The 19,906-nt window shown below is 47.5% G+C and overlaps 1 protein-coding gene across 1 annotated transcript; it reads left to right on the forward strand.

The window, feature by feature from the left end:
• Positions 1 to 739: 739 nt before the first annotated feature.
• Jpt1 (Jupiter microtubule associated homolog 1) lies at positions 740 to 18,583 on the forward strand. The gene is made up of 5 exons (XM_048452030.3): positions 740 to 919; positions 13,168 to 13,310; positions 13,956 to 14,056; positions 15,133 to 15,151; positions 18,329 to 18,583. The coding sequence occupies exons 1-5, from the start codon at positions 864 to 866 to the stop codon at positions 18,475 to 18,477; spliced, it is 468 nt and encodes a 155-aa protein (XP_048307987.1). The 5' UTR covers positions 740 to 863; the 3' UTR covers positions 18,478 to 18,583.
• Positions 18,584 to 19,906: the final 1,323 nt, after the last annotated feature.

Consider the following 19,906-nt stretch of genomic DNA (forward strand, 5'->3'; position numbering starts at 1 on the left):
TAAATTATGTGCACAATTTGAGTGCAGGGCCCAGGTCAGATCCTCTGGAACTGGAGTTACAGTTCTGGGCTGCCATGAGTGCTGGAAACTGAACCTGGGTCCTCTGCAATACTAGCAAAGGTTGCTGCACTCCATCTGTTCCCCCTCTCTCTCCCTACTCTCTTTCTTTCTGACACAGGGTCTCACTATATAGGCCAGTCTGACTGGCTTCAAACTCAGAGTGATCCTCCTGCCTCAATCTCCCAAGTGAAGGTATCATTTTATTTAGGTAGTTGTGTGTGTGTGTTTGGGTGTATGTATGTGTTTAGGGATGTGTTTAGGGGTGTGTGTGTGTGTGTACCTCAGAGTACACAGCTTGAGGTCAGAGGTTCTGGAGTTTGGGTCTTTCCTTCCACTTTCTGGGTCTTGGAGGTCGACTCAGGTTGTCACGCTGGGCGGCAAGCGCCTTTCCTTCTGAGCTACCTCAGCAGCCCCACGAGGAACTTTGAGAAGTGACAGTGAGCACTTGGGGGGGAGCAGGACGGGATTGCCTGGGTGGGGGAAGGGGAGACGATAGCGGCCGGTGTCTGTACAGGAAGGGGGCGGGGCTTAGGCTGAGCCGTGGCCAGCGCAGCCCGTCCTGATGCCGAACTATGAGTAGCACTGTAAGGAACCAATAGAAATGAAGAGATCCTTTTAAACTGGCCAATGGCGACCCGCGGAGGGTGGGCCCTGGGAGCCCTATAAAGCGTGTGTCCGGCGAGCCCCACAGCGGCAGAGGCTCGTGGAGCGCGGCTAGTGGTGATTGTGGAGCTGTCTCCACCAGTTGGTCCCAGTCCCCTTCGGCGTTCTCCGTGCGCCAGCCTACCTCGCCCCTTGGCGCCATGACCACTACCACTACCTTCAAGGGTGTGGACCCCAACAGCAGGAACAGCTCCCGGTAAGGCGACGGGGCCGGACTCGAGCTTTCAGGGGCTCGTGCGGGCCGCGGGGCGTTGGCGGTAACGGGCCCCGGGCGCCGGGGGCGCCGCGCTCCTGTCGCGGCGGGTGGCAGAGCGAGGAGTGGGCGCCGCTTTGTGCGGTGGGACAGCCTCGGCTGCTGGCCCCGCCCCGATCGGGCGGCTCTGTTCCTTTCTCCCACGGAGCGACGGCTGAGGGGACCGTGGGTGGCGGCCGTATGGCAATTACGGCAGGTTGGCGTCCGCCAGCGTGTGCGGGAGGATCGGCTTTCAGCCACCCGCGGCTATACTGCTCGGCTCCGCGATGGTGGCGTGGTCTCCCCACATCCCAGGGAGCCTGCCGAGCTCTGGTTCCCGGGCCCATTGTCCCACTCGCGGGCCACGCGCTGCCGCCTGTAGCCTCGGCAGTGTGCTGGCCTCCGCCTTGGGCGCAGCGTGCAGATCTGAGCCCTGTGCCTGCGCGTCTGCAGGCTCTTGTCCCCGCGGTGGCCCGCCGGGTCCCCGGGTCCGCGCAGCAGGTGCACCTCTGGCAGGGCGGGGCCGGTCATCGCCTCCCTCACTTCCAGCCCAGGATCCGAGGGACGGTCCTCTTCTCCGAGTGCCTCTGTGCGCCTAACAAAGGAGAGACCGGGTCTCCTCCCCCCTCCCCACGCCCACCTCCGAGTGCGCGGCCCGCGAGACGACCCGAGTGGGTCTTCTGCGCTCAGACCCTCGGATCTCAGCCCTTCCACGCCACCTTCTTCACTTCTCCCATTGACTTTGGCCGAATGAGTTCACCCCAGAGCAGGTTTCCCTTGGAGGAGGAGGTTGTCTGTGCTTGGGCGGGGCCATGGAGCCATCCATTGTCTCTCCAGTAGTATGTAGTATCCCCCTGGAAGCTGGGACCTTGCTTGCCACCAAGTAGACTGCATTTGGGGAGGAGTGGGGTGTCTGGACTCGGACCCTTTTTCTATCCCTCTCTAACTTGGTGGGAGGGTTTGGGTTCTGTGTAGAGAGTCGACATCGTCTCAGCGAATTGCACACAGTCCTTTAAGGCATCGCTGGGATCTTGCTAAAGGCTCGGAAGAAGCTTAGTTTCCACTTTCCCTGGCCACCTATGATGGCCATTGATGATGACCCGCAGTCGTGTGTGGCCAAGCCTTGGGGTCCTGGCCGAATGGCACAAAGGGAGCCATTTTGTGGGGCTAAAAAGACAGCCATGGAATAGCAGTATCTCACAGAGGTTTGAGAACTTGCCAACAAAAAACAGCCTCTTCAGAGTAGTTTAGGAGGAAGCCCTGGGAGGGACAGGCCACGGAAGTCACTGCTTTCAGTTTCACAAAGTAATAAAAAAAATGGGTGCGATTGGAGAGAACTGAAGGGGCAATTAGAGGGTGGGGCAGAACTTGAGAGTGTAGACCTTGGAGACACGGTCACTCCCTCCTGTCATCCTCCAGTGAGGTAATTTGTTACAGAGGACACAGGGACAGATTGAGCCCTGGATTGTGTTTTGTGTGATGAAGCCAACTTTCTGTTGGTCAGGCCTTGGTTACTGGTGTGATAATGTGTTATGTGTAACCTTTTGAGAGTCAAGTTCATCCTCAAGGCTTTTTTGTAAAGCATCTCAGAGCCTGGGTCCTTTACGTGGATGCTTGACGTGTGAGACAAATAAATGCAAAATAAGTGTTTCCGGCCACCTTTGTCATCACTTGCACTCCAGTGTTGTGCTCATGCCTTGGTCTTTATTAACTTCGTGTTTTCCCTTCTGGATTCTCTGGATTCTCTTCACCCCCTTCCCTCAGTAACGGGCCTCTTGCTCTGCAACCTCGTGATGAATGTGGTGTGGAAGAGATGGGCACTTGGGATTGGAAGAAAGGAAGCTATTTTTTAAATTGCTGTCTGTTTTATAACATTTTTGGGTCTTAACTCGGCAGTCCTGAAGCGGTTACCATATATGTGGTTCAGAAAGAAAGAGTTGAAACCAAAGCTGAAGTACTTTGTCTTGCAAGCAAATCCTTTGTTTGAGAACCGCTCTCTATTTCAGATGGTCTCTACAACACTGACGTCATCGGGGAGGTAGTACCTGCTATTGCAAGACCAGTAAAAGTTGGACTAGGCAGAGCTTTGACGTGTTTTTAAGCTTGCTGGGTGCTAGTGTTGCCCCCCCCCCGTGTTTTTTCATGGCCAAAAAATATAAGTCCACTATGGTTCTGAAGAATTTCATGATGTTTTAATTACACTTAGTGCAGAAAGCCTCCTGCTCCCTGGGGAGGAAGGGAGGGAGGACAAAGAGGCATGTTGATTTTGATTTTAATATTTCACGTGTCTTTGGTCATTTAAGGTAAAAATTTCAAACACTTCAGCCAATGAGAACCTCTAGGGCTGGCAATGTGCTCGATTAGCAATGCTCACAGCCCACAGCCTGGGCAGGACCCTGGGCTCCATCCTCAGCAGCTCCCATTTCCCTTCACCCCCAAAAGGTCACCCCAGACCCTATCTCTACCACTAGTAGTAATTTAAACAGTTAATTACCTGGGAACCTGGGTGAGGAGGTGTGAGCCAGCACTAGGGAGTCAGAAGTGGGAGGATGGCTTCAAGCTTCAGGCTAGCTACAGCTTTGAAGTGATACCCTCCATCAAAAAATTTTTAGATTAAATGTAAGGATCTTTATAAAGTATATGCCTAAATACATTTATCTTAATTTATAAAATAAATTTACTCTGGGCATGTTTAATATCTGAGACTTAAAAAAAAAAGCCTTTATTTTTTGGCATAGGATCTCGACCATGTGACTTCACACTAGCCTGAATTCAGTGTGCAGCCCAGGCTAAGCCTCTAGCTTGTGACCTCTTCCTTCAGTCTCTTGAGTGCCAAGATTACAAGTATTTGCAGACATAGTTTTAGATGTTTACCTTTTTTTTTTTTTTTGAGTTTCCCACTGTGTAGTCTCAGCTGGTCAGGAACTCAAGCTGGCCTCAGTCTCAGAGATCTACGTGCCTCTGTCTCTGGTACTGGGATTTAAGACATGCCCTCCATATCTGATCAAATATTTATTTTTTAAAAATTATGTCTGCGTGTGAATGTGTATGAATGCAGGTGCCTGTAGGGGGCAGAGGCATCCAGTCCTCTGGAGTTAGAGGTGAGCCACCTGAGATGGGTCCAAGGAACTGAATTCAGGTCCTCTGCAAGAGCAGTAAGTATGCTTAACTGCTGAGTGCTGAGCTATTTCTCTAGTTGATGTCATTGTGTGCGCCCCCACCCCACCCCCGTTCTTTTTCAAAGTATCTTTTACATTTAAATTTTTTTTTGGTGAATATTTTGCCTGGAATTATGGTACCACATGTGTGCTTGGTTCCCACCGAGGCCAGAAGAAAGTGTCAAGTCCCTTGGAACTGGAGTTATGAGCCACCATGTAGGTGCTGGGAATTGGATATGAATCTCTGGAAGAGCAGCCATTTATTTATTTATTTATTTATTTTCTCAAGACAGGGTTTCTCTGTAGCTTTGGAGCCTGCTCTGGAACTCACTCTGTAGACCAGGGTAGTCTCGAACTCAGAGATCTGCCTGCCTCTGCCTCCCAAGTGCTGAATTGAAGGTGTGTGCCACCATGCCCAACTGTGTTCTTACTTCACCTTTGAGCCATCTCTTCAACTTGTATTCCTTTTGTAGGAAAATAAAAGATTTATTTTATTTGTTCTGAGAAAGGAACAAGCGGAGAAGAACAGGTGTTGGATCCCCTGGAGAGTTATAGGTAGCTATGAATGAGCTGCTTGAAGGGTGCAGGGAGCTCAACAGGGTCCTTTAGAAGAGCAGCAAGCTCTCTGAAGCATTGAGCCTTCTTTCCAGGCCTGAGCATTGCATCTTCACTGAGTGAGACACTGATGTCACATTCCAGGGAAAGGTAGAGGCTCCCAGAAGAGAGAGTCCAAGGCTAGAAAACAGGAGAACCTTAAAGTAACTCCGTGGGTTTGTTCCTGCAGACAAACATGGCATTGTTTGATTGACTCTTGATACACTTGGAGCACTTGCCCACAAGGCAGCCTGGCCTGAGGACTCCAGTCCTGCTGTCAGTGACTGCTGGCCAGATGCCTGGAACCAGCAGTGCTGAGTCCAGCATGCGGCTAGGCAGCCTCCAGCCTCCAGCCTCAGCCGGCTTTGTGGGGCCCTGCAGTACGAGCAGGTTTTGTGCTGGTTGGTGGTCGGGGGAAACGGTGGCATGACCGAGAATCCTGACAGCAAAGCTGTGCGGTGCCCGCAGGTCAAGCGTGTTGGAGATTGCCACACAATCCTGTGCTCCATGCTGCCTCTGTGCTTGCTGCTGGGCAGTGGGGATTCAGAAGGACGTGTGGCTCCCCTTTCCAGGAGCACTAACCTGCTGTGCTCCTAAGCCCGTTGAGGAAGCAGGGGTGTAGGAGTGGGGTTTAAGAGATTGGCTGGGCAGGCAGTGGTGGCAAACACTTTTAATTCCAGCACTCGGGGAGGCAGAGACAGGTGGATCTCTATGAGTTTGAGGCCAGCTTGGTCCACAGAGTGAGTAACAGGACAGGCTCAAAGTTGCAGAAACCCTGTCTTGAAAAGAAAAACCAGACAAAAAGGGGGGGGGGGGGCGCGTGGGCGATTAGCTAAAGCTTAAATGGCTCTGAGGGGAAGGGTGGAGCGAATTCCAGTCAGAGGCCTTAGGAAAGGCTCCGAGTGGAGATGCCTGCAGCAGTGAAGGAAGTGGAGAGGAGGAAGGTGGCTGGAACATCTGGACTTAGTTGAGAAGAGGCCATGTTATATAGAGGGCCTGGACAAGGCAGAAAAGGGCAGTGTGAGTCCAGCGAGGAGGGCAGGAGTCAGCCTACGCTGGAGCTGAGGAGCCAGGATTTCTACCTAGGGATGGATCCAGCGTGGACAGTAGGGAAAGAGTTTTTGTGTGACACTGGCGTCCAGCTTGATGGCACACATCTGTAACTCCAGCACTCAGGAGTCTGGAAAAGCAGGACGGAGAGTTCTGGGTTAGCCAAGGCTATATAGTTAGATCCTATGTAGAGAAAAACCTTATTCTGTAGTCCAGCCTGTATATATAGCCCAGGGCTGCCCCAAACTCCCTGTGATCTGTCTCTGTTACTGTGTCTACCTCAGAAACAGTCGTTTCTTTTTAATGTCTATTTTTAAAATTGCGTTTGGGTGTGTACAAGGCAGGTGGCCTTGGAGGCTAGAAGAGGACACTGAATCAAAAAGGGCTTGCCTACAGAATAATCCTATTGTATCTGAAGTCTTTTTGGGCTTCTTCTGAGCTTTCTACCACTCCAGCCTTGAGCCCACACACGACCACCTACAGGAATTACTCCTTGTAATCCACTCGTCTGTCGCACGAGCACACTGCAGTCTAGTAGGAGGAAAATGGAACCATATAAAGCCAGTCTTGCTTGGAGTTTACATAGCAGCACTTTAAGCCTCAGAATACTTTGGAACCCTGTTCTCTGTGTCAGACGGCATTTATGGTCCACATTCTTTATAGTCTCTTCTGTGGTCTCCATGTAATCACTGGATCAACATTCCTTATTGTACGTCTTCTGCAACAACTAAAATTCCACTGCACATTCAAACATCACTTTGACTTTGAAGCAGCATGATGCTGACACTTGGTAGACGTAGTCTGACCCTGTATGTATGTATGTATGTATGTATGCATGCATGCATGCATTTTTAAGATTTATTATGTATACAGTGTTTTGCCTGTATGTCTGCCTGCGCTCCCGAAGAGGGCACCATATCTCATTACATATGGTTGTGAGCCACCATGTGGTCACTGAGAATTGAATTCAGGACCTCTGGAAGAGCAGCCAGTGCTTTTAACCTCTGAGCCATCTCTCTGTCCCCTTTTCCTTTAAGGAGAGCGAGTATACCTGTGTGCATGTGTGCATTTTCTCTGGATGTGTATGGAGGTCAGAGGATAGCTTTGGGGAGACAGTTCCTTCTTAAACTGTGGGTTCCTGGGACCTAACTCAAGTGTCAGGCTCAGCAGCAGGCACCTGCACCCATCTATCCGGAAGCAGTTTTTTTGTTTTGTTTTGGTTTTGGTTTTTTGAGACAGGGTTTCTCTGTGTAGCCCTGGCTGTCCTGGAATCGCTTGCTTCTGCTGGGATTAAAGGTGTGTGCCACCACTGCCTGGTCCCAGAAGCAGTCTTTAAAAGAATTTTAGGTTAACAGAAGTACAGAAAAATAGGAAGACATTAAAATTAATCTGAAATCCATTAGTGAGAGGGAATACTCGTAGCATCATGGTGACTTGTGGATGGTTTTAATAATAGTTTATGTACATGAGCGCTATGTTCCAGTTTTTATTTTATATATACATATATATTTTATATATATAAATATATATTTTATATATTTATAAACATATATAATATATTATATATAAGTATATATACATATATATTTTATGTATATATTTATATACACACATATATATTATATATATATAATATTTGTATGATGTCCCTATAATAACAGTCTGATGGGACAGATACTGCTCCCTCCCTTCATTTTATAGAGAAACCTGAGGCATAGAGAGGTTAGGCAGTCCACACTGGGTCCCTTATAAAGTTTGTACCGAGCTGGACATGGTAGCTCACTCACGTCTGTAACCCAGCTCTCAGGGCTGAGGAGGATGTTTGTGCATCTGAGGTTTGTTCACTTTTGTACCATTCCCCTCATGAGTGAACAGCAGGCCCTTGTGTTTCAATGGTGATCATTTTCTAGTCTGAGGAGGGAAAACCAACCATGTAGATTCCCGTCACCAGCGAGCAGATGTGCCACAGGCAGATGTGGCTGGCTGCTCTCTCACCTGATTGGTTGTGACACCTGGAGATGGTGCAGCCCACACATTGAGGGTGCCCACCATGCCCAGTTTCTGTAGTCCGGGGAGTCGGGCACCCTAGGCAAATGTTCTTTCAATTGAACCGTACTGGTAACCACCTTTCTTTTTAAGGCACGGTTCCATTTCTAGCCTGGCTAGCCCGGAATTCACTCTAGTCCTTGCTGCCTTCACATTCACACCAGACCTCTCGGCACCCCACATTCTGATTACAGGCATGAGATACAGAGCATAACTCCCCACTTTTTCTTGTCCTGTGCTTTTACCAACTGCCTGTAAGTCAGGATTCCTATAACCTGTCCTTAGGTTTAATTAATTTGCCATAAAATTCATGGAAACCCTTAGATTTATGAGTTTATCCTGAAGGGTATAATTAGTTCAGAGTAAAGTAGAGAGGAGGTGCTGGACTTCCCCGGCCAATGTAGGCGCTTGCCCTCCAGGAGCCTCCAGTGTGAACCACCCAGAAGCTCGCCTGTGTTTTGTTTGTGCTTTGAGGCAGGGACCTTCTGCATAGCCCTGGCTATCCTGCAGTAAGCAACCCAACTATGTAGACCAGTTTGGCCTAGGACTCAGAAGATCAAGGCGTGTACCTAGCTCCCTTTTGGGTTTTTACAGAGATGGCATTGCTCTGTGCACAGATGAGATTGAAGCTGTGTAATGTGATTGGACAAAAGGCACATTCCAAACAAGGGTCTGTGGCAAGACAATCCAAGAGATCCATATCAGCCTGCGCTACTACCACCTGTGACCCTGTCTCAAAAAATGAAACTTGTGATCTTTAACATACTGGGTGAGGAAACAGCAGGTTTTCAGCCCCTGTCTCTTTTTGGTTAAACGTTTCTGTAGCCCAGGTGGACTGGAATTGTAATCCTTCAGCCCCTTTGCTCTGTAGTGCTTGGTATTTACCTCTCCCTGCCCCTCCCTGCTTCTCTCAGGTCTCACTGTGTAGGCCAGGCTGGAACTCACAGATCTCCCTGCCTCTGCCCCCCACCCCAACCCTGGAGTGCTGGGATTAGAGGCTGCGCCACTACACCCAGCTAGCTGCTCTTCCTCTCTCTTCCCACTCCCATAATGAATGTCCTTGTGCTAAGGTAGTTGGGACAAGATTTGAATTTTTAAAAAGTTTTGTTTTGGGACTGGAGAAATGGCTTAGTCCTGAAGAGCTCTGACTGCTTTTCTAGGACCTGGTTTGTTTCCCAGCACCCACGTGGTGACTCCAGTCCCAGGAGCGAGGCACACCCTCTTTGTCCTCGGGCACCAGGCATGCACACACATGTATACAGACATATGTGCAGATAAACCACCCACACACATAGGATAATGATTTTTTTTTTTTGACATAGAAAAAGACCCGGTTTATTTTGGTCCCCCACAGTGGCATCAGCAGGGCTGTGACAGAAGTGCCTGCCTTGGTTTCAGTGGCTTCCCATGGGGAGGAAGCACACACAAAATAAACGCCGTAGTCAAGGACACTGCGTGTATATTTGGGGCACACGTTGCCTAAGGTGGTAGCTGCCTTCTTGACTCCTGACTCTCTTACCTTAGTCTCCCAAGTCGCTGAGACTGCTGATCTTGCTCTCCACCCTACCTCTGAAGTTGAAACTTGCTGTGTTTTAAATTGCCTAGAATTATAGGCACCTTTCATCTGTTCTCCTGTGCTGCTTCTCAGCATCTGGAAAAGCATCTTGTATACTCAGTTAAGTATTCATCTCTCTGTCAACTTCCTGTTGCTGTCTGGCTTTCCTCTTGTGCCTGGGATGCCCTTCTCACTCCTGCTCCCTGCCATGTAGACCAGGTTACCCTCCTGTTCCCCTAGTGCTGGAATCACACAGTGTGTACTGCCTAGCTTCTCTCTGACAGTTTGTGTAGCCCAGGTTGGCCTTGAATTTAACTGTGGACAGAAGACTGCTTTGGCCTCTTGAGTGTTGATTATAGGCTGAGCCACAAGCCTGTCAAACAAGCAGCATCTGGATCTACCAGACACAGTGGGTGCTGGCAAATGCCCTCTCTAGGCACACACATGCTTTATAAAATTGAACATGTTAATCAAGCAAAGAATAAACTAGAAAGACATGGAAACAAAGACGCTTTAGTTTTTGATATCTTGAGACAAGGTCTCACTCTATTGCCGGCTGGTCTACCTCAACTTCTTGAGTGCTGGGATTGGCAGCATGAGCCACTTTGCCTACCTAATTGCATCATATTTTTTTATCCATTCAAATTAAATTTTTTTTAGATTTATTTTATGTGTCCTTTTTTCCTTAAATTTTATCTTATATGCATTGGTGTTTTGCCATGGGTGTTGGATCTCCTGGAACTGGAGTTACAGACAGTTGTGAGCTGCCATGTGGGTGCTGGGAGCTGAACCTGAGTCCTCTGGAAGGGCAGTCAGATGCGTGCCTGTGCCTGGAGGTCCGAAAGTGGTCATCAGACCCTCTGGGACTGATGTAGCTGTGAAACCACCATGTGAGTGCTGAGAACCACAGCGGGGCTCCCAGTAAGAGCAACAAGTGCGTCTAACTTCAGGACCATCTTTTCAAACCCCAGTTCAAAACACATTTTTGGGTGGGCATGTCTTTATTGTGCATACTGATGGGCTTCATTAGTTCAGGATTTTTCTTTTTGGTTTTTGAGACGGTCTCATAGCCAAGGCTGGCCTGAATTCGCCATGCAGCCTGAGTTCCTTGATTTTTTTTTTTTTTTTTTTTTTTTTTTTTTTTTTTGTCCTCCAACTCCCAAATTCAGGGAGTGCAGGTTTGAGTCACCACCTAGCTCACAATGACAGTTTGTCTCAAGTGTGTTTTGTGCTTCCAGTGCACCCCCCCTTCTCCCTGCTGGTCTCCCTTCTGTTTTCATGGCAAAATATAAATGGTTTTATGTATCTGCATCCAGGATCCATAAATGAGGACAAAGGTGATGTATTTGTTTCTCTGTATCTGGTTCACTTGATTTAATACATAGATATCCAGGTACAAATATTCTCTAGCAAGTTACCCCCTCCCGCCCTCTGGCTGACAAAGTTCCATGGAGCTTGTGTGGCACATTCTCTTCTGTGATGGGGCACAAGCTCACCTCACTTGGCTGTTGAGGACAGTGCCACAGTAAACACGGGTGCATGCATCTTTGTGAATGCTGACGCTAGAGCTCTTCAGAAGCTGGCCAGATGGCTCAGTGGGTAACGGCACCTGTGCCAGGCCTCAAGACCCAGGTTAGATCCCAGGGGCACACATTGAAGAGGAAAACCAACTCTCCTAAGTTATCTGTCCTTGGACTGGAGAGATGGCTCAGTGATTAAGAACACTGGCTGCTCTTCCAGAGGTCCTGAGTTCAATTCCCAGCAACTGTATGGTGGCTCACAACCATCTGTAATGAGATCTGGTACCCTCTTCTGGCCTGAAGATGCACATTACAGAACACTGTACATAATGAATAAATAAGTAAATAAATATTAAAAAGTTATCTGTCCTTTAAGCGGGCAGGGTGGCACACACATTTAATCCCAGCAGTCGAGAGGCAGAGAAAGAGGGAATCTCTGAGTTTGAGGACAGCCAGGGCTGTTACACAGGAGAACTCTGTATTGAAAAACAAAAGGTGGGGAGGGTTGTGGGGATGGAGGTGATGGGGACCAAGGAACAACTGGAGGTGTTGGGTTTAGCTTAGCAAATGCTTTTACTTAGTCATCAGGCCAAGGGTGGTTCAGTTTGTTTTTGTTTCCGCAAGACACAGCTTCTCTGTGGTAGCTTTAGAGCCTGTCCCTGGAACTTTCTCTGACCAGGCTGGCCTTGAACTCAGAGATCCACCTGCCTCTTCCTCCTGAGTGCTGGGATTAAATGCATGCACCAGCACCTCCTGCCTTTATTGTTGTATTAATTGTCTGTCTGTGTGTGCGCGTGAGTGCAGTGTGCAAAGCCAGAGTTACAAGTGCCCGTGTGCTCCAATGTGGGTTCTGGGAACCAAACGTGGGTCCCTCAATAAAAGCAGTGTACATAATTCCGAGCCATCTCTCCAGCTCCAAAAGTCTTAGGTCTTCCATTAGGTTTTAGTAGGTTTTTTTTTTTAAAGATTTATTTATTTATTATGTATACAATATTCTGCCTCCATATATGCCCGCACGCCAGAGGAGGGCGCCAGATCTCATTACAAATGGTTGTGAGCCACCATGTGGTTGCTGGGAATTGAACTCAGGACCTCTGGAAGAGCAGCCAGTGCTCTTAACCACTGAGCCATCTCTCCAGCCCCCAGGTTTTAGTAGTTTTAAGTCAGTTTTTATAAAAGGTGAGCAATAGGGATAGTAAGTGGGCATTCAGGGTTTTCAGCAACATTAGTTGGGGTTTAAGAAGGATTGCATTTTTTTATGTATGTGTTTTGCCTGCATGTATGTATGTTTATTATGTACTTGCTTGATACCCATGGAGGCCAGAGGAGAATGTCAGGTTCCCCAGAACTGGAGTTACAGATGTTGGTGAGCTGCCGTGTGGATGCTGAGAACTGAACCCTGATCCTCTGGAAGAGCAGCCACTACTCTTAACTGCTGAGCCCTCTCTCCAGTTCCAGATTATTTATTTATTTATACATATTTAATTAAAATCTTATTCCATCAGTTTCGGTCTTCCCCTCAGCCCCTACTAGGGGCTTTTCCTGGAACCCCTCCCTCACCTCATCTCACCTCACTAACAAATTGGTAGTCTTCTCCTTTACATACACCTGTGTGTACGTGTCTGTGAACAAGTATAACACAGCCCACTGAGTCCTTTTTCTTGTTTATGTGCATATATGGTTACAGAGCTGACATCTTTGTATTGGATAACCAATAAGAGAGGAGGCTAATTAATTCTTCCTCTACCAGAAATCATTAGTTGCCTATAGTTCTTTGTCTAGGGATCAGACCAGGTGTTAGTATTATTATTTGTACATTGTTATTCAGGCAAGAAGAGGGCACCAGATCTCATTACAGATGGTTGTGAGCCACCATGTGGTTGCTGGGAATTGAACTCAGAACCTTTTGAAGAGCAGTCAGTGCCTCAGTCCAGCCTCAGTCTCCCAAGTTCTGATCACAGGTGTGTGCTGCCTTGTCTAAGTTGGAAATGCTTCCGAATGAATAAATAACAAGATGTTTCTCTGAATGTCTTTGCAAATATATTCAGCTAAGCCCAGAGAGACCCTTCTTCCTCTTTGCCTTTCTCTAAGGGACAGCAGTCTGTTATCTGGATGACAGCCGGTGTTGCAGCCTTGGGTGTGGTGGATGACCTTACAGATAGAGCACTGTTCTAAGAGTCAATCTTGGAGCAGGGGGAGATGCTAAGGGAAGTAAAAGGTATTTGAACATATTTATGCCAAGGAGTGTTTCGGTGTGATCTGAAGCTAACATCTTACCATTGTTTCCAGGGTTTTGCGGCCTCCAGGTGGCGGATCCAATTTTTCACTAGGTTTTGATGAGCCATCAGAACAGCCTGTGAGGAAGAACAAGATGGCTTCTAGCATCTTTGGGACACCTGAAGAAAACCCTCCATCTTGGGCAAAGTCAGCAGGTGCTGGTTTGTTTGTCTTGCTTTTGTTACTGAGACACAGGGTTTCTCTTTGTGTAGCCCTGACTGCCCCAGAACTTACTCTGTAGACCAGACTGACCTTGAACTCATAGAGATTGGCCTGCCTCCCCCCCCCCCCCCCCAGTGCTGGGATTAAAGGTGTGCACCACCACACCCGGCAACAGGGACTGGTTTTACAAGGTAACCCCTATTCAAAGTCACTGATCCAACTGGATTTGGTATTGACTAACAAAGGCTGAACCCAAAGAGGCCAGAAGTCCAACACTGGCTGGGTGCACATCACACCTGTAATCCAGTATAGGGTAGACTCAGGTAGGACGACTGGGAATTCTGGGTATGGGCCAGGACCCTTGAGTCTACTAGATGGTGGCTGGAGTAAGGATCACAGGCAGAGTGGCCCCGTGGTTGTTTTCAGCCTGCCTCGGAGCATGTCTTTAGAGTATGTCTGCTTTGCTTCTTCTGCTATATTCTTTTTTTAATGATTAAGTGTGTGAGTGTTTTGCCTGCATGTTGTATGTGAACATGTGGGTGCTAGGAAGAACCTGGTCAGCCCATGCTCTTAATGGCTGAGCTACCTCTCTAGCCCCTTCTGTCCTATTCTTTAAGATAGTGTGTATTGGTTTCTAGGTGCCAAGTCTACTACTGGTGGCAGGGAAGATTCTGAGTCACCTGGAGCACAGAGAAGTAACTCCTCTGAAGCGAGTTCTGGAGACTTCTTAGACCTCAAGGTCAGTGTGAGAACAATGTGGGCTCTGGAGTGGTGGTGCATCCTACGCCTTTAGCGTTCTGAATTCCAGGCCAGCCTGGTCTTCAGAGTGAGTTCTAAGACAGCTGGAGCTACACAGAGAAACTGTCTTGAAAAAAATTTATTTTTTAATTGCTCAGATCTCCATAAGGGAATGAGCTAAGACTTCTTGGTGATGAAAATTAAAGTATAAAATCAGACAAAAAGCCAGGCCAGTAGGCTGGGGGCGGAGCTCAGTTTGTGGAGTGTTTTCTTAGCTTTCCAGAAGCCCTGGACCCACCCCAGCACTGCAACACGAGACCAGAATTCCATTACTCATGCTATAATCCCTGCACCTGGATGGTGGTGGCGGCCGGATCAGCTGTACAGGGTTCTAAGCCAGCCTGAGCTACACGAGACCCTCGTCCAAACAAAAACCTAAGGGAAGCAGGGAGTCAGATATAAGTGAGTTGACCTGGCCTTGGCTTGATCCGCTTAAATGTGTTACCATTAGGTTAGTCTTAGGTCCTTAGCATGAACTCTGGGCCCTTCGGAAGCCCATGCACTTCCTTTGAACCTCCTGTATCTAGCTAGCAACTTGGAGTTGAAGAGCTATGTCAGTTGTCTAAATGTTTGTGTCGAACTCCAGGAAATGACAACACTGTCACTGTGGGACACATCTGCAGATAGAGCTGCCAGTGAGCCCCCTGGGTGTGTCTGGAAGGAACTCTTCCGGTCTGGTTACCCTGAGGCATCAACTTTTAGGTGTGGGGAGGCTGTGCAGCAGCTGCGGATCGGGCCCTTTATCAGCTACATAGGGGAAGACTCACCACTCCGTTTGAGAAAAGACTGTGTGTGTGTGTGTGTGTGTGTGTGTATCTCACTGGCATTGGGGTGTTCATGTGCAAGACATTTGTGTAGCATTACCCCAGATTGTATTGAGCTTGTTGTTGCTGGGTCATGCATTTGCCAAAATGGAATTTCACATTTAATTTTAATGGGATTAGCTGCTCTGAACTATGACCGTTTTATGGGTTGCAGAATTAAAACAGGAACTAATTTTGAAATTTTCTTTTCCAGGGAGAAGGTGATATGCATGGTAAGTCTATCTACGTGCTGCCCCTGCTCCTGCTGTGTTAGAGGTCTAAGTTCATGTGCAGATCGTGTGTCTGTCCGTCTGCATGCTGCCCCTGCTCCTGCTGTGCTCTTAGAGATTTGAGTTCATGTGTGACTCAGAGAAAGAGCCCTGAGTGTACTTCAGGGGCCACCATACTTCGGAAAGGAAGGATGGAACTGAGAGTAGTCAGTGTGACCACATTTATTTTACTTATTAAAATATATTTTTTAGCCGGATGGTGGTGATACACACCTTTAATCACAATGATTAAGAGGCAGAGACTGGCGGCGGTCTGAATTTGAAGCCAGCCAGGTCTGTGGAGTGAGTTCCAGGACAGCCAGGCCTACATAGAGAAACCTTGTCTTGAAAAACAAACAAACAAAAAACCAAAACAAAACCCTGGTTTCTTAGGAGAGTAGCAAGTGCTCTTCCAGAGGTCCTGGGTTCAATTCCCGGCACCGTGCAACAGCTCACAACTGTTTGTAACTATAGGTCCAAGGGACCCAACACCGTCACACAGACATACATGCAGGCAGAACACCAATGCCCATAAAAATAAAAAGTAAAATCACTAAAAAATTAAAACCCAAACCGTGTGTGTGTGTGTGTGTGTGTGTGTGTGTGTGTGTGTAGGTGTGTGTAGTTTAAGTCATGTAGCGCAAGCCTTTAATCCAGCACTTGGGAGCTGGAGCTTTTACCTCCAAAGCGTCTTCTGCCAGCCCACTGATGTCAAGGTTTACTCTGTTAGAAATGTACTAAAAGCCAGGAGGCAGAGACAGGTAGGTCTCTGTGAGTTTGAGATCCAGCCTGGTCTACAGAGCTAGTTCCAGGACAGGCTCCAAAGCTACAGAGAAACCCTGTCTTGAAAAAACAAGCAAATATTACTAAAAAGAAAAAAAAACCCCAAACCAAAGAATTCTTTAAAAAAGAAACATATTAATTGGGCCAGTGTTTGATATGCTTACTGACAGTTTTTTCATAAGAGGTTCTGTTCTGGGCTGGGGAGATGGCTCAGGGATTAAGAGCACTGACTACTCTTCCAGAGGACTCAGGTTTGAGTCCTAACACCTACATGGTGTCTCATAGCTGTCTGTAATTCTAGTTTCAGGGGATCCAACAGCCTCCTGGCTTCTGTGAGCATCATGCATGCTCAGGCAAAGCACTTATAAATAAAGCTTTTGGATGGGCATAGTGACACAGGCCTTTAATCTCCCAGTATTGTTGAGGCGGCAGCAGGAGGATCTGTGTGAGTTCAAGGACAGCCTGGTTTATATCAATTTCCAGGATAGCCAGGACTACATAGAGATCATGTCTCAAAAGGAAAAAAAAAAACAAAACAAAAAACCAAAGCCAATTTTTTTAGAAAACAGGGTCTCACTATATGGTCCTGTGTGGCCTGAAAAATCACTTCATAATCGGGTGTGCGTTTTTAATCCCAGCACTCAGGAGGCAGAGGCAGGCCAGCCTGGTCTACAGAGCTAGTTCCAGGACAGCTAGGGTCTTAAGAAAAAGTTACAGTGTTCCAGGGTAGCAATTCTAATTGAATACATATTAATTTTCACATTAAAATATAATTTTATGGTGAAATTTAAAGGCCTCAAAACATACATACCACAGTTACAAAGGAAATGTTAGCACTTCCTTGTGGTTACAAAATATAACTATCTCGAAAAACAGACAAAAAAATCACTTTGTAGACCAAGCTGACCTTGACTTTAGAGAACCCTGAGCATCAAAGGCATGTGTCACTCTGTCTGTCTGTCTGTCTCTCATTTTGGCCAGCACAAGGGTTGGATTTGGGACCTCCTCTGCATTTTCACAACACTGCCACTGTTAGACCATACTTAACAGAACCTGGTAAAAACAGCCCTTCGCACACACAGCTACCAGCTTGTGACTGCTAGCAAGTGCTCCACCACTGAGATACAGTCCTAGCTAGCTGATCTGATTTGAGCAAGTGAATGTAATTTAAAATTAGGAAAGTGTGGAGACAAGAGAGAGCCCCACAGAATAATGGTTCCCTCCCTGCTCCTTAGGGAAAATGCTCACTGAACTCAAGTGTGGAGTCTTCTTTAAATGGTTATATGTATGTCCCCTGGTTATTCTGGGCTCCCAACTGCTGTAACTTTTACACATTTGTCATAAAATAACAACAAATGTACTTGGTGGATAAAGGCAACTCCGTTTCAGTTAGCTTCAAGGAGGATGTGCTGAGCATCTTTAAGTGAAAGGCTTTGTTGGATATAAAGCAAGTTGTCCAGCCTTTTGGGCAATCAAATACAAGGATCGGTTACAGGGAGGAATTTGGACTGGTTCCTAGGGGAGCACCGGGCCTTTAGTCCCAGCACCCTGGAAGGTAAACCAGAACAATGAAGAACTCAAGGCACAACCTGGGTATGGGTTCCAGGCTGCAGAAAGAAGGGGGAGAAGGGACCAGTGGTGACCAGCTAATGAGCTGGATGTCTTAGTCTTTAATACCAGCACTTGGGAGACGGGCAGGAGGATCTTGGTGAGTTCCAGGGCTAGTCAGGGATATATATAATGAAACCCTGTCAGAAGGAAAGGAAAAAAAGTGAGGGCAGAGTCTGGGTGGAGAATGAGGCTCCCTGGAAACGTTGGCCTTAGGAAGTAAGTGGCCTGGGCTTATCCTCAGTTTGCCAAAGTAGAAACATGGATGTGGAGGAGAAAGGAAATTAGGACAGCAGTCTTCCTCCCTCCCTAAAGACAGAGGCAACATTTCTCCCTTTGACCCTGAAGTTTACTGTGAATCGCTCTCTGTTCAGCACTGACAACTTTGTTTAGTTATTTTGTAGATGGGCTAAATAGCAATTTAGTATCTACAATGTTTATTTTGACTTACAAAGCCCTGGTTTGATCTTCAGGGTTACTGATGTTTATTTTGACTACAAAACCCTGGGCTTGATCTTCAGGGTTGCTGTACAAAGGTATTTCTCTTCAGAATTACTAGTTTGAACACTAGCATTTATTGTCAAATTGCTGTGGAAGTAATATTCATGCTTGCTTTTTAATTTTATGTATATGGGTGTTTTGCTGCATGTATTGCATGTATGTCTGTGTACCGTGTGTGTGTGTGTGTGTGTGTGTCTGTCGTATGGTTTTTCCATTTGTTTGAGCCATTCTCAAACTCTGTCTTCCTAGAAAACGTGGACACAGACTTCCAAGCCAACCTGGGGCAGATCGAAGAGAAGCCCGTGCCTGCTGCTCCTGTGCCCAGCCCAGTGGCTCCAGCCCCAGCGCCATCCAGGAGAAACCCCCCTGGTGGCAAGTCCAGCCTGGTCTTGGGTTAGCTTCTTCTGTTGGAACTCTGTCCTTCTGTTTGTTTGTTTTTCCATGCTTGTGAACTGCACAACTGTACATCTTTTGGATTTGTTTCATTAAAAGAGAAGCACTTTATGTACTGCTGTCTTTTTTTTTTTATATATATATATATATCCCCCCCCCCTTTCTCTATTCCTTTTTCTTGTGTCTGACTTCTGGGTCTGTGGGCCCTGGCATGAGTGTTTTCTAGTAGACTGGAGTAGTAGACTGTCTTTAAGAACAAATGATCTGGTTCCTGATGTTGTTAGCGTCGCTTTTGTACCAGGGTTTTGGATGCTGTACTTGGCTAACTGTGGTGGGATAGCCAGCAGCCACAGGGGCTGCGATGGAGGATGCTCCTTGGTGTCTGCTCCACCATCACCGCGTCCTCTGCTAAGTGCACCTTCCTGTCCAAGTGGAATGATACAAAGATGTGCATCTCATTCCCGCTGCCTGCAAGAGGATGGAAGCCAGGGCCATTGTGACAGGCTAGCTGCTGGGCAGAGCCACCCAGGTGCAGAGAAAGGCTTCAGGTGCACGATCAGCTGCCTGGAATTCCAAGGTGAAGCACACAGGAGGCAGTCCCAGAGTGGGGCTGTAGGCGCGGGTCCCACGGGGACATCCTAGTGGGAATTCTCAGTGCCATGTGCATGACGCTTGAACCTGTACTTCTAGGTCCTGGACTGTTGCTGAAAGTAAAACAATACCCATCTTTTGAAGTACTGTGGTTTGTCTTTTTTTTTTTTAAGTGTGTGTGTGTGTGTGTGTGTGTGTGTGTGTGAGAGAGAGAGAGAGTGAGAGAGCAAGAGAGAGAGAGTCCCACTGTGTAGCTGAAGCTCGTCTTGAACTCCTGACCCACCTTCGCACGTGTATTAGAGGCATGCCCTAGCATACCTAGTTTATGCAGTGCTGGGATCGGAGCCCGCCCAGGGTTGCCTGTATGCTTTCTGTCAATGGAGCTGCCACTGTCTCCCGAGTGTTGAGATTAAAAGGCGTGTGCCACCACTCCATCACCTGGCATATAAAAGTTACCCAAAAGCAGGAGAAACACACCTGCAGATGAATCTTTTAAACTCAGTTCATGTGAGTTGTTTGGCTTGGTGGAAATCATTCCCAAAGTAAGGATTTATCATCATTTTTGTTTTTGAGACTGGGTCCTCACTATGTAGCTCTGGCAGTCTTGGAATTTTTTTTTTTTAATTTTTTTAATTTTTCTTCGAGACAGGGTTTCTCTGTAGCTTTGGAGCCTGTTCTGGAACTAGCTCTTGTAGACCAGGCCGGACTCGAACTCATAGAGATCTGCCTCCCGAGTGCTGGGATTAAAGGTGTGCACCATCACTGCCCGGCTGGCTGTCTTGGAATTTACAGAAATTGCCTGCCTCTGCCTATGGAATGCTGGGATCAAAGACGGGCGCCACC

Source organism: Myodes glareolus, chromosome 9, assembly GCF_982192425.1.
Source record: "Myodes glareolus chromosome 9, mMyoGla1.1, whole genome shotgun sequence".
Lineage (NCBI taxonomy): Eukaryota > Metazoa > Chordata > Mammalia > Rodentia > Cricetidae > Myodes > Myodes glareolus.